Source organism: Sorex fumeus, unplaced genomic scaffold, assembly GCF_029834395.1.
Source record: "Sorex fumeus unplaced genomic scaffold, SorFum_2.1 ptg000098l, whole genome shotgun sequence".
NCBI lineage: Eukaryota > Metazoa > Chordata > Mammalia > Eulipotyphla > Soricidae > Sorex > Sorex fumeus.
Window position 1 is genome coordinate 74284716 of NW_026606155.1, and position 13774 is coordinate 74298489.

The window sequence follows — 13774 nt, forward strand, 5'->3', positions numbered from 1 at the left end:
GTGACCCTTGAGCATTTCTGTGGGGGTCGTCTCCTCACCCCAGCACCATTGAGTGTGGTCCAGAAGCCATACCCATCCCAAAAACTAATGATTGTTATGGAAATTAGTCATTGAAAAAAAGATGAACTATGTCTTAGATTAAGAGTAAGCTTTAGAGACTAGGGTTGTACCCCTAATCTAACTTTAAGATTTCTATAATCACCAGTGTTTCCTAGAAAAAAACATTTGTCTTTGTTTTAATGTTTTTCCTTTCTTTGAACAGAATATAAGTATGTCCGTGGAAGGAGATTACACTTACTTGCGAATCAACTTCTATTGCCCAGGCAGTGCTCTGGGCAGGAATGAGGGCAACATCTTTCCTAACCCAGAAGCCACGTTTGTCAAGGAAATGTGAGTCCCTAGGCAAAAGCCACCCCTAGTCACTGCTGGCTGGTGAAACTTTCCTTCTCTGCTGCGCCTCTCCTCACAGCACTTGTGTAGAATCACCTTAAGAGCTTCGTCCTGTTATGATGATGAAAATATTAGTACATATTTCATAATCTCAAATAAGGAAATACATGTCACATTGAATTCTGCTCTTTCCTGGTGTGAAATAGAATAATTTAGGGGGGTAATACCACATTTGAAAAAAATCAGTGAGGGGCTGGGTAGAGAACTTGATTTGCATGCAGCTGATCCCTATCATCCCATTTAGCCTATCTATGAGCATAGAGCCAGGAATGAGTCCTGAACCGCTGGATGTTGCCCCCCAAAAAGAAAAATAAGCGACTGGGGACTGGATCTAGAACAGGGGTTAAGGCATTTGCCCTGAATGTGAACAGCCCTGGTTTATTCCTAGAATTGTGAGTGGTACCTCAAGGTTCACTGTGCACGGTTTTCTGAGCACAGAACCACGTGTCGCCCAAACACTACCATTTCTCCCTCAAAAAAGGAAAAGAAAAATAATTGATTTCACCCACCAGCAGATTATCAGTGTGCAGTATTCTGTGGGAGAGAACAAAGAGATTTTATTTTGTTGGTTTTGTTTTCAACTTTCCAGTTATTGTCTCACCAATCCAGAATAAAATGAATAAGAGAAAAATATGCCTTTTTTCCCCTAAAGGTTATGAATACAGTTATAAAGTGCACAAATGCAGATTACCTAATTTAATAAATTTATATACTTGGTGCCAGAGCCATAGTACAGCGTCTTGGCTGATTGCCTTGTATGCATCTGTCCTGGGTTCTCTCCCCGCCAGGAGTAAGCCCTCAGTACCTCTGGGTATGGCTCAAAAATAAAACAAAGACCAGAAAATTATATAACTGCTTCCCCTCTTCATCAGTACGTATCGAGCTTCAAATATGAAGGCACCCGGAGAGCAGACAGTACCAGCCTTGAACCTTCAGAATGCTTTCCGAATTATAAAAGAAGTACAGAAGCGCTATAAGACGCGGGAAGCGGAAGAGAAAGAAAAGGAGGTGAGCCTGAACACAGACAAAGCCCTTTGTGTAAAAGAAGACTTGGGGAAATATAAAGATACTTGAGAATTCACTCTACTTTTTATTCTGCACAGGGTATTGTGAAGCAAGACTCACTGGTGATCAATCTCAACCGAAGTAACCCCAAACTTAAAGATCTGTACATTCGTCCAAACATTGCCCAAAAGAGAATGCAGGGCTCCCTGGAAGCCCATGTCAATGGTAGGGATGATCCTTCTTGTGCTCAGGGTGTTTTTGGGTTGTGGGGAGGTGGGCAGGGGCAATTCAGAGAAACTCAGGGAGGAATCCTCTTGTACCCTTCATTGTCAGAAGGATAGGATAGCCCAGTATAGCTGTTGCTGACTTTTCATTTGACCTTACTCAGTTCAGCCAGAAAAGATACTCTGCCTTTGGACTCAGTCTAATGCTGGAGCAACTGAGCAGTTACTTAGCTACTTCATTTTCTAACTACCCCCCTCGCCCCGCATACACACACAGGTTTTCGCTTTACATCTGTTCGAGGAGACAAAGTGGATATTCTGTACAATAACATCAAGCATGCTCTGTTCCAACCCTGTGATGGAGAAATGATTATTGTCCTGCACTTTCACCTCAAGGTAAACTTTTCTACTTACTACTTAGGAGGTTTTTGGGGATTTTTGAAGTTTCATGGGGTCGAGGTGGAGAGGTGTTGTTTATTTGGTGAGGGGGTCACACACAGCAGTGCTCAGGGCTTACTCCTGGTTCTAAAGTCAGGGACCACTCGTGATCGCGGGCTTGGAGAATCAAAAACATAATAAAACTGGGGCCAGAGCAGCAGTCCAGTGGGTAGGGTATTTATGTTGTAGGCTGCCAACCGAGGTTCGATCCTTGGCATCTCATATAGTCCCACAAGCACCTGCAGGAGTAATTTCTGAGTGCAGAGCCAGGAATAACCCCTGATCATTTCCAGGTGTGACCCAAAAAGAAAAAATAAATAAAACTATCCCCAGTGTCAGCATAAATTTTTACTTTTGGGAATAAAAGATATATAAAAATTTTAATCAAGCAGTCGGGTACAGCAGATAGGTAGTAATTCCTGAGCATTGCCAGGTGGAGCCCAGAAACAAAAAACTTTATTTTTTTTTTGTTTAAATCAAGCATGTGGTACTACAAATTATACCGGGCCACATGCGTAGGAAATGCCTTACTTCCTGTATTACCACATTGACCCCTTTTTTTTGTTTTATTTTTTGTTTTTTTGAGTGTGTGGGTTTTTGTTTGTTTTTGTGATGCTGGGGATTGAACATGAGGCTTCACAAATGAAGAGAAAGCACTCTCCTGCTCAGCTGCAGCTGCTTTTTAGGTTAGGAGATCTTGGACAAGACTTTTTTTTAAAATGGTGCTTAAAAATAGCACATAACACATAAAATTATTATTATGAGTTCTGAACAGACTATTGTTTGTAAAATCCACGGTGTCTTGTAGAAGGTTCCTTCAGTATAAGCGATATAATGACCCCCCAAAAAACAAAAGGCCTTTTCGAGGTTCCTTTTTCTGAAATAAAAATTGTGTCATCAGCGCTTTTGTGGGTGGACAAAGACTTTCAGACAGGTGCAGAAACTAAATCCTGTTTTCCAACCCATAACTCATTGTTCTGTATGAGTTCTGATACAGATAAGAAAGGACATGATAAAATATGTATTTTATCATATATAAATAATATTTGTTAGTCACAATTAGGGACATAATCTCCAAAGTTCATTATAATAGTGCTTATAAATTTTTACACCTTTTTTATTCCCAAATGAATCCCCATAAATATTGACTTATGCTGTTATATTTATGATAGTTTTATTATTTTTGTATGTGTTTTGGTTTCTAGAATAAATTTATTTACTTTGGGGCCACATCTGGCAATGCTCAAGGGCTTACTCCTAGTTCTGTGCTTAGGGTTCACTCCTGATGGGGCTTTGGAGACCATTTGGGGTGCTGGAGATCAAACCTGGTGAGCTACATGCAAGGCAAGTACCCTGCCTGCTGTGTTAATCACTCCGGCCCCAATCTTTTTGCTTTCCGCCCTCAGAATGCCATCATGTTTGGGAAGAAGAGACACACAGATGTGCAGTTCTATACAGAAGTGGGAGAGATCACCACAGACTTGGGGAAACACCAGCATATGCATGACCGAGATGACCTCTATGCTGAGCAGGTCTGTTATATTGGGTGCTTTATTTTCAGAATAATGAAGTAAGTTTAGTGCAAAATTGAGGTAGTAATTGTAATAAGAACTCCTGAATCCATTTGCAGAATGACAGTCTCCAGTGACCTACATATTAGACTTGGGTTGTAGACTTAACTCTGCAATTAACGCTATGGTGGCTTATAATAAGATATATATGTATTAGTAGCACAGTTATGTAGTTGGGTCTTTTGAAGTCAATGAGTACTTTTTTTCTTCTACAGATGGAACGAGAAATGAGGCACAAACTGAAAACAGCCTTTAAAAATTTCATTGAAAAAGTAGAGGCTCTAACTAAGGAAGAACTGGAATTTGAAGTGCCTTTTAGGGACTTGGGGTAACATATCTAATCTTCTTTGTGGCCTGATACTTTGGTGTATCTTTGAGGAATCTTAGATATTTTTCACTAAATAGTATTTAACATGTGCCATTATTCCTGTGTCTGATAACCTTTGATGCAGGGCAAGGGGAAATAACTTAAGACTGCAAAACTTCTAGAAATAATCTGAGTTTGTTGGAGTTGTGTTTGTGGGGCTGGAGAAATGGCAAGCGTGCTTGCCTCACGCACTGCCGACCCATGTTTGATTCCCAGCGTCACATATTGTCCTGCCAATTGCTCCCTGAGTGCAGAGCCAGGAGTAATCCCTGAGCACCACTGGATGTGGCCCCCCAAAAGAGAGTTTTCTGTGGCAGCAGCTGCTTCTTTTACAGTGAGCCCAGACCTAAGTGCTTTTTTTTGGGGGGGGGGGGTCACACCCGGCAATGCACAGGGGTTACTCCTGGCTCTGCACTAAGGAATTACCCCTGGCCGTGCTCAGGGGACCATATGGGTTGCTGGGAATCCAACCCGGGTTGGCCACATGCAAGGCAAACTCCCTACCCACTGTGCTATTGCTCCAGCCCCAGTGCATTTATATTTTTATTTTTATTATATTTATTTGTTTTGGATTTGTAGCTAGCTATTCTCCAGGCATACTCCTGTGTTCAGGGATCACTCCTGCTGGGCTCGGGGATCAAATCCGGGTTGGCCACATGTGAGGGAAACAGCTACTATACCATCGCTCCCACCCTCCTAAGTGCATTTATCTAATTCTTATTTCAGATTTAATGGAGCTCCCTATAGGAGTACCTGCCTTCTTCAGCCCACTAGTAGTGCACTAGTAAATGCTACGGAATGGGTGAGTATTTCTTACCTCCTTTTTTACAAACAAAATTGTTTTATGGTTGTTTGGTTTTGGTTTTGGTTTTGGCAGTGCAGGGATTTGAATTTGTTTTCCTGCAGCTTGGCATCTGCTTTCCCACAGGCTCTTTCCCTGGCCACATTAAGAAAATGGTCTTATTGGGGGCTAGAGCGATAGCACAGCGGGTAGGGCGTTTGCTTTGCATGCAGCCAACATGGCCAACACAGGTTCGATTCCCAGCAAACCATATGGTCCCCCGAGCACCGCCAGGAGTGATTCCTGAGTGCATGAGCCAGGAGTAACCCCTGAGCATCGCCAGATGTGACCCAAAAAGCAAAGAAAAAAAAAAGAAAATGGTCTTATTTTAGTGAAGCAAAATAATTTCTATTGAACAAAACTTACTAGGAAGTATGTGAGGGAAGAGAAGACCAGAGACATAATACAGTGGGTCAGGCACCCACTTCACAGCTGCCCCGGCTTTGATCCTGGTACACCATGTGTCCCCGAACCCGGCCAGGAGTGCCCTGTGCACAGAGCCGGGAGGAAATCCTGAACATGGCCAGGTGTGGCTCAAAAAGAGACAAACAAAAAAGCAATGTGAGGAGAGAGGAGGAGGGGAAATACATGTTTAAGGGAGAGCAAGCCAGAGCTAGCCAGAATTTTTTTTTTTTTAGTAAGAGTAGGCCAGAGAGATGGTTCAATAAGATGAGCTCATTCTTGCAGGCCCGGTTCAATCCCTGAGCACCTTGCTGGGCATAGCCCTTGAACACAACTTGGTGTGGCAAAAATAAATAAATAAATACCAAAACTAAGGAAAACAGTGTTTGACTAGAGTCTGGTTTTGATACTCACTTTTGATACTACTTAACTTAAAACATAAAACTTATTAAACCAGGGTTTTTTTAGACTTATTAGGACCAGGGATGTAGCTCAATAAAAGAGCCTTAGCATTGCATGTAGAGGACTTATTTGGGTTTGATCCCTGTCACCACAAAAATCTGAAAAATAAAATGAATTTAAGAAGAAAAATTAGGGGCCAAAGAGAGAGGGCTAGACACTTCCCTTATTTGCAGCTGACCTCATTTTGAATCCCGACACCACAAATATTCCTACGAGTCTCACCAGGAATGATCCCTGAACACCTGGGTATGACCCGAAAACAAAAAAAAATTTAAAAAGGAAAATTGAACCCAGGAGATGGGAGAAGGCTTAGATGACTGGAACATTTGTTTGGTGTGTAGGGGCAGCGGGTTTGATCCTCTACAACGCTGGGTGGAGAACTCCTTAGCGCCCCACCCCGACCACTACATACATACACACACACACACACACACACACACACATAGACTCTTTAATTAAAGACTTTCTTTTTTGTGTGACTTCCTGTGATGTTGTTTTGCCTTTAGTTTTTTTTAATTTGGCTTTTAGTTTTTTGTTTGTGTTTTTTTGTTTGTTTGTTTGTTTGGGGGACCATATCCAGCAATGGTTAGTAGTACTCACCGTGCAGTGCCAGGGATTAAACGTAGTTTGAGCACATGCTTTGAGTGGTCTCTCTGGTTCTTTTCAGTTTTTGAAAAAAGTTTAGTTATACTTTAGTAAACTTTTTATTTGGGGCCATACCTGCATTGCTCAGGGACTACTCCTGGCTGTGTTCAGGAGTGACCCCTGGCCGTGCTCAGCAGACCATATGTGGTCCTCAGATTCAAACTGAGGTTGACAGGATGCAAACCAAGCACCTAAACCCCTTTACTCTCTGACTCCTGCTTTGGCAAAATTTAGATCTGCAAAATATTTGAAACTGCAGAGCCGAAAGATCCCTCTAAGGATTTTGATCCCCCAGCAGACATCTTAGATTAGCCCCCAAGCACCACCAGGTGTGACTCAAAAACAAGCAGGAAAGAGGGATAAAAAGAAAATGCCTGTGCTTTGGTGATGTGTTTATACAATAATGACCCTTCTTTCCTCACAGCCACCTTTTGTGGTGACATTGGATGAAGTGGAACTGATTCACTTTGAGAGGGTCCAGTTTCACTTGAAGAACTTTGATATGGTCATTGTCTACAAGGATTACAGCAAGAAAGTGACTATGATCAATGCCATTCCTGTAGCCTCTCTTGATCCCATCAAGGAATGGTTGAAGTAAGTTCACTTACCTGCAGTCTGTATTTACCTTATAAATTGTGTATTGGAGAATATACCTGTGCTGTGTTGTACATAAAATATACACTCAGATCAAAAGGGAAAATCTATTCATGTATGTAACACGAGATTATCTTTGGGTTGGGTTATAGATTGGAAATTTGGGGGTATACTAGTTGTAAGGATACTTTTTCCTAAATGCCCAGCTGTAGTTTATGGGATATTTACAGAAATGCAAAAACCTGAGTGTTTTTTTTTGTTTGTTTTTTGGGTGTGTGTTTTTTTTTTTGTATTTGTTTATTTGGGGGCTACCCTAGCAGTGCTCAGGTCTGATTTTTTTATTCAGGGATCACTGCTAATTTAGGGGACCACATAGAATGTTAGGGATTGAATCCAGATTAGCTTCATGTAAGGCAAGTGCTCAACCCACTGTGCTATCACTCCAGCCTTAAGTTTAAGGTCCTTTTTATTTTGTCTGCTTTGGGTTGGGTTGTAGATTGGAAATTTGGGGGTATATTAGTTGTAAAGATACTTTTTCCTAAATGCCAGCTATAGTTTATGGATATTTATGAATGTACAGAGAGTTTTGTGCACATAATTTCTCACTAGTTATCTATTTTTACTCAAAGGTAAGAGAGTTTATTTTCATCTTGAACATACATATACTTATATACATTTTACATAAGTAATAATAATGCAATATCATGTACCTTTGCCACTTGGTGCCCAAGCACTGAACCAGCACAGTTGGGCTGAGAGTAGCCTGAGAACTGCTGGAGAGGGTCTTCTCCCTCCAAAAAGTAGAATATTTGTATAGATAATCTCATATTTGATTTACCCATCAAAAGACAATTGGATTCTCTGAGGAATCGCTGCTATTAAGCATCATGTGGAGGTCTTCTTGATTTCTGTATCTCCTAGGCATACAATCTGAGAATGTGTTTGCTGGATTATGTGGTTAAATTTATGTTTAACTTTCTAAGAAGTTACCAAATTAAAAGTCACTGGAAATCTGCAAAATATGAAAGTTATAGTTTGTCAACACCTTGTCAACACTTGTATTGTTAGTTCAGTTTACCATTGCAAATGGGTGCTAGGGCTGTCTCACCATTTCGTTTTGTATTTCTGTGACAGCTGGTGATTATTTTCCAAATGTTTTTGTAATTCTATACCTTCCATGAAGTTTCTAATTTTTTGCCCATGTTAAAAATCATATTATCCTACTACTGGATTGTAAGAGTTCTTCAGGCCAGATACAAGTCTTTCATCAAATACAGGTTTTGTGTGTTTTCTTCAAGTAGTTTCATAACAGTCTCATTTTCTTAAGTATCATTTAAAAGAAGGTAAAATTTTTCATAAAATCCAATCAACTTTGTAATTTCTGCCTTTTTTGTCATAAGTATTGCCTCAGCAGTCATAAACATGTTTTATTCTTGTTTTTGTTTTGTTGGGGGGGGGGATGCATACCTGGCTCTGCAGTCAGGAATTACTTTTGGTAGACTCAGGGGCCATTTGTGATGCCAGGGATTGAGCCTGGGTCTAGTGCCTCTGAGACAAGTGCCTTACTTGCTCTGCCATCTCTGTAGCCCCTCAAAATGTTTAATTCTTTCTATGCCTACTTTACATTTAATTTTAGATTGTAATCCATTCAAGGTTTGCTTTTTTTTTTTCTTTTTTTAATTTGGAATCATACCAGACAGTGCTCAGCCGCTGCTTCTTGCTCTAGGGTCCCTCCCAGTGGTACTGTGTTGTGATAAATGGATGTATTTCATTAAAGGTGAAAAGGTAAATCTGCTCATTATTCCATCATGCCTCGTAGTTTTAGTGAATCTGTTAGAGCCAGTGGTTCTCAGGCAATTTTAAACTGAAAATTACTATTTTTACTTCCTTAATAGGGACCAGAGAGCAAGCTTAGTAAGCTAAAAGCACATTCTTAGCATGCAAGAGGCCTGCGTTCAATTCTCAGTACTGCATGGTCCCTTAATGTACTCTGGAAGTAGCCCATGAGCCACTTACCGGTGTGACTAAAATGTACTTCCCCTCAAAAATAGAAATGGAAGAGGGTGATAATGAGCTTGATTTGGTTGAGGGAGAAAAAAACTTGTATAAGCCATATACTGCTCTGTGGTGCAGATTAGTGCTTTGGGAAATTAGATATCAGCCATTTGTGTCCCATATATTTAGAGAAAAGTGGTCTGCTTTTCAAGGATGTACACGATAAATGAAGACATTGTCAGAAATGTAGATTGATTTCGTCTTTGTAATGTCATTTCTCTCAGTTCCTGTGACCTAAAGTACACAGAAGGAGTACAGTCACTCAACTGGACTAAGATCATGAAGACTATTGTTGATGACCCTGAAGGTTTCTTCGAACAAGGTGGCTGGTCTTTCCTGGAGCCTGAGGGTGAGGTGCGTGAGTGTGGGGTTTCTTTTTCTAATACATAATGTTCTCCATTATCATTTGGGCTGCTAGGAGAATATTAAGATTATATAAGGGATCAGAACATATGGGGGAACTAAACACAACTTGACATGGTTGTTCCACAAGTAATTGTACAGGTAAATGGTTAATTGGGCATTGGGTAGACACTGACAAAAGTTCTTTGAAATTACAAAAGCTATTCTTAATCTCTAGCTCTCTCTCCTGCCCCCCACCCTTGTTTTGAGGATTGAACTCAAGGACTCATGTATGTAAGGCAGGTGTCTTCTACCAAGTCACATCTCTGCCTGCTTGAGTTTTTCAGTGTTTGTGGGCCACCTCTGGTAGTGCTTCAGGGCTTACTCCTGGCTCTGTGCCCATAGATCACTCCTGGAGTATTAACTGAGCACCTTGCCCACTGTGCTATCTCTGACCCCATTTTGAGGGAAAATTCTTTAGTACGTTTTACAGAAATATACTTCCTCCCACCTCTTGGACAGAGATGGGCAGTAGTGATTATTCATCACTACCAATAATTTGTCTTTAGGAAGCTGAAGAATTAGTATAGCAGGTAGGGTGCTTATCTTGCACAAGGGCAACCCAGGTTCAGTCCCCAGCACCTCGTATGGTCCTCTAAGCCCCTCCAGGAATGATCCCTGGGCACAGATCCAGGAGTAAGTCTTGAGCATTGCTGGGTGTACCCCAGAAACCAAAAATAATAATTTTGTCTTTGGTTAATCTTTTTTTTTTTTTTGGCTTTTTGGGTCACAACCAGTGATGTTCAGGGGTAACTCCTAGCTCTGCACTCAGAAATTACTCCTGGCAGTGCTCGCGGGACCATGTGGGATGCCGGGGATCAAACCCAGGCTGGCTGCGTGCAAGGCAAATGCCTTACATGCCGTACTATCACTCCAGCCCATTTTTGGTTAATCTTTCTGGGTGTAAAAGAATTTTTTTTTAATTTTTTGTCCCTTCATTTCATTTTCCCCTCCTCCATGAGAACAATAATGCTGAGCCTGCAAGATTAGCACAGAGTATAGGCACCTGCTTTGCACTGGTATGCCCAGATTTGATCCCAGGCACCACATAATGGTCCCCTAAATAAAGCCAGATGTGGCCCAAAACCAAAAAACAAATGACAGTAATGCTGGCATGCCATGTGTTATGAATTATTTCAATAAAGTGACTGGCAAAAGAAATGTACCTAATATTTGTTCTTTCTGATTTATCAGGGTAGTGATGCCGAGGACGGTGATTCAGAGTCAGAAATCGAAGATGAAACTTTCAACCCTTCAGAAGATGACTATGAGGAGGAAGAGGAGGACAGTGATGAAGACTATTCATCAGAAGCTGAAGAATCAGGTTAAATGAAACTTCGAGTGACTTCCTAATTCAGTATCATTTCCAAAAACCTTTTAGAAATTCCTGTCTAATACTTGATTTTTATTCTAGACTACTCCAAGGAATCATTGGGCAGTGAAGAAGAGAGTGGAAAGGACTGGGATGAGCTTGAAGAAGAAGCTCGGAAAGGTGATTTTTTTGTTGTTGATGTTATTTCTAACGTTTTTCAGTATTTTGAGACACTAGGCTCCCTGAGTAGTAAAAAACAAAACAAATAAAAACCCTATAAACCTAGAGCTAGATTTCACTGACTAAAAGAGAGCGGGGTCTGGGTACGTGGACATACTCTTGGAGTGTCACTGACTGGTGAACTGAAAGCGTCTTCCTTTACTCTGTTCCCTATGTCCAGTAATATCCACATAGTTTCATAAGATTCCAGAATTTATTTTTCAAATCTAAAATCCTAAAATATTCAGCTTTCAGAATCTTTTCCAAGTTAGAAATGATTTTGGGGGGGCTAGAGTGATAGTACAGTGGGTAGGGCATTTGCCTTGCACACGGCCAACCCAGGTTTGATTCTCAGAATCCCATATAGTCCCCCAAGCACTGCCAGGAGTAATTCCTGAGTGCAAAACCAGGAGTAATCCCTGTGCATTGCCGGGTGTGACCCAAAAAGCAAAAAAAGAAAAATATTTTGATAGTTTAATTCTTAAGCCAGCTGCGAAATAAAGATGAAAAGTAAATACCGTCTACTATATATTCCAAGAATTGCTATAAATTCCTGACAGGGATTATTACGAAATCATTTTCAGTTCTGCTTTGTTTTTGTTTGGGGAGCACACCTGTTGGTGCTCAGGACTTACCCCTAGCTCTAAGCTCAGGGATTTCTCTTGGTGGTACCGAGAACCATATGGGATAATATGGATGAAACCCAGTTTGGCAGCATGCAAGGCAAATGCTCCACCCACTGTACTATAGCTCCAGCCCCACAATTTCCCATTTTATAAATAAACCAACCTCACAAAGATTAAGTGCTTGCTTAGTATCAGTAAAGATGAAAACTTAGGGCCTGGAGAAATAGTACAGTGGTTAGAGTGCTTGTTTTGAACACAGCCAACCTGGATGAAATCACCAGCACCCTGTATGGTTCGCTGAGCACAGCGATGCCAGTAGTAAGCCAGGCATGACCCTAAAAACAAAAACAAGATGAAAGCTTAAGAGTGGGGGGTGGGATTGTGACTCAGTGGTATAGTACACACCTCACATCTGGTCTGGGGCCCTTGGTATGGTCTCAGCACCGCACACTAATTTAGGACTAATTTTAAGTCTCATCCTCCCTACTGTTGTTTCTCAACCTTTTTTCCAAGTGGCTCCCTTCCGACCTTGTTTCTCTCCTGAAGCCCCCTTGGAATATTCTAGAAATAAGCAGTGGGACTCTATTTCCCCCAGTTGAAAAACACTATTGTACACAATTTCATTAGGTACCTCAAGCTTAACCTTCAGCTAACTAGTAATGCCTCTTCCGTTCAGCGGACCGTGAAAGTCGTTATGAGGAAGAAGAAGAGCGGAGTCGAAATATGAGCCGGAAGAGGAAGGCATCAGTACACAGCTCAGGTCGTGGCTCTAACCGTGGTTCCAGACATAGCTCTGCACCCCCCAAGAAAAAGAGGAAGTAACTTCTGAACTTTTGTCTTCAGCTCCATTCTTCCTCCAGCCAACCCCTGAGAATTTTACATGACATAGAAACTGTATTTTTTCCCATTTTTCTTTTGAAGTTTTGCCATTTGTGTTAATGGGTTTAGGGGGCCATTCGTGTGGACCAATCTTCTCGGGGAATTCCAGGCCCACCAGGACACAGAGTGCCAATGGCCCTATCCAGATGGCAAGGGAGGAGGTGTTTTTGAAGAAGGGCAGAGGCTTCCACTGTTAATAAATACCATTTCATTCCTCTCTCTTCCTGTCACCTTCTACAAGGACATTGATGGCTCCTGACATCCTAATCTTGGTGTCTTAAAGCTCTATTTCCCAGATATTGGTACACGATGACCATTAATTGCCTGTACCGTGTTTCTTGACCAGGAGATTCAGTGCTCCATCCTAACCTATTGCCATGACCTTCCTCACATCTCTAAGTTCCACCTTTGCCATACTCAAGAAAAGGTTCTTGGAATTTGCTAATGATTGTGACAGACCATGCAACTTGAGCTCATGAGGCAGATCCGGCTGATTACCTCCGTCTGAGTTTTCCTGCTTTGTTTGTTTGTTTCTTGTTTTGTTTTGTTTTGTTTTTGCCTCATGCAGACTGAGGTATTTCTGCTTGGAAGACTTAAGAAGCAGTGACACTCCTTGGCGTGGCTTCATCCTCCTTACAAAATTCACACTTGGTACAGTTTAGAAACATAATTCCACTGTTTCTTTGCTGATCTATGAGGAAGAATGCTAACGCCTCCTATTCTTTTGCTAATGAAATATAGAAAGAGGCACAAAGGATCTGCAATTAGATTTGAAAGGGGCAAGTTATGCCCCAGCTCTGAAATACCCTGATGAGAAGAGGAAGAGAGGCCACGTCTGTAGCACAGCCTCTGGTCACTGCTGCTCCTTATTTTTACTTGTCTTGCATTTTCCTGTATTTATCACAGTCTCTGTTGAACAGCTTTTCTAAGTATTTGGGGAGTTTATCTTGCCATCCTCCCCTCTCCTAGTTCTCTGCATCCACCTGTCCCACCGAAGTTCCTTCTGTGCTCTGTGACATTATGAGAGGAGGGGGGAGGGCCTCAGATTTTATTTGTTTTTCCTTCATAGCAGTAGGACTTGGTATTTTCAATTTTGGAAGAACTAAAAAATAAACTGTGGGGTGTTTTTTTTTTTTCCCCCTTTTCTTTTTTTGTGGTGGTGGTTGTTTTTGTACGTTTACCTTTGTGATAATTCTTTGCAGTTACTAAAAGTAAGCCTGCTTCTCAGCCAGGTAAAATGCTAAGATGTTAGAGTATAATATTGCCTTTATCCAGTTAGTAA

General features: G+C 41.3%; 1 protein-coding gene and 1 pseudogene across 1 annotated transcript in view; both read left to right on the top strand.

The window, feature by feature from the left end:
- Positions 1-13643, top strand: part of SUPT16H (SPT16 homolog, facilitates chromatin remodeling subunit) — a 44791-nt gene extending 31148 nt beyond the window's left edge. The window contains exons 15-26 of the mRNA XM_056133455.1: positions 263-390; positions 1323-1458; positions 1554-1680; positions 1957-2075; positions 3524-3649; positions 3904-4016; positions 4782-4857; positions 6830-6999; positions 9279-9408; positions 10651-10780; positions 10871-10948; positions 12290-13643. Coding sequence (XP_055989430.1) covers positions 263-390; positions 1323-1458; positions 1554-1680; positions 1957-2075; positions 3524-3649; positions 3904-4016; positions 4782-4857; positions 6830-6999; positions 9279-9408; positions 10651-10780; positions 10871-10948; positions 12290-12435 — 1479 coding nt within the window. The 3' untranslated portion in view covers positions 12436-13643. The remainder of the gene's footprint in view (positions 1-262; positions 391-1322; positions 1459-1553; positions 1681-1956; positions 2076-3523; positions 3650-3903; positions 4017-4781; positions 4858-6829; positions 7000-9278; positions 9409-10650; positions 10781-10870; positions 10949-12289) is intronic.
- Positions 3017-3129, top strand: LOC130042240 (uncharacterized; annotated as a pseudogene).
- Positions 13644-13774: the final 131 nt, after the last annotated feature.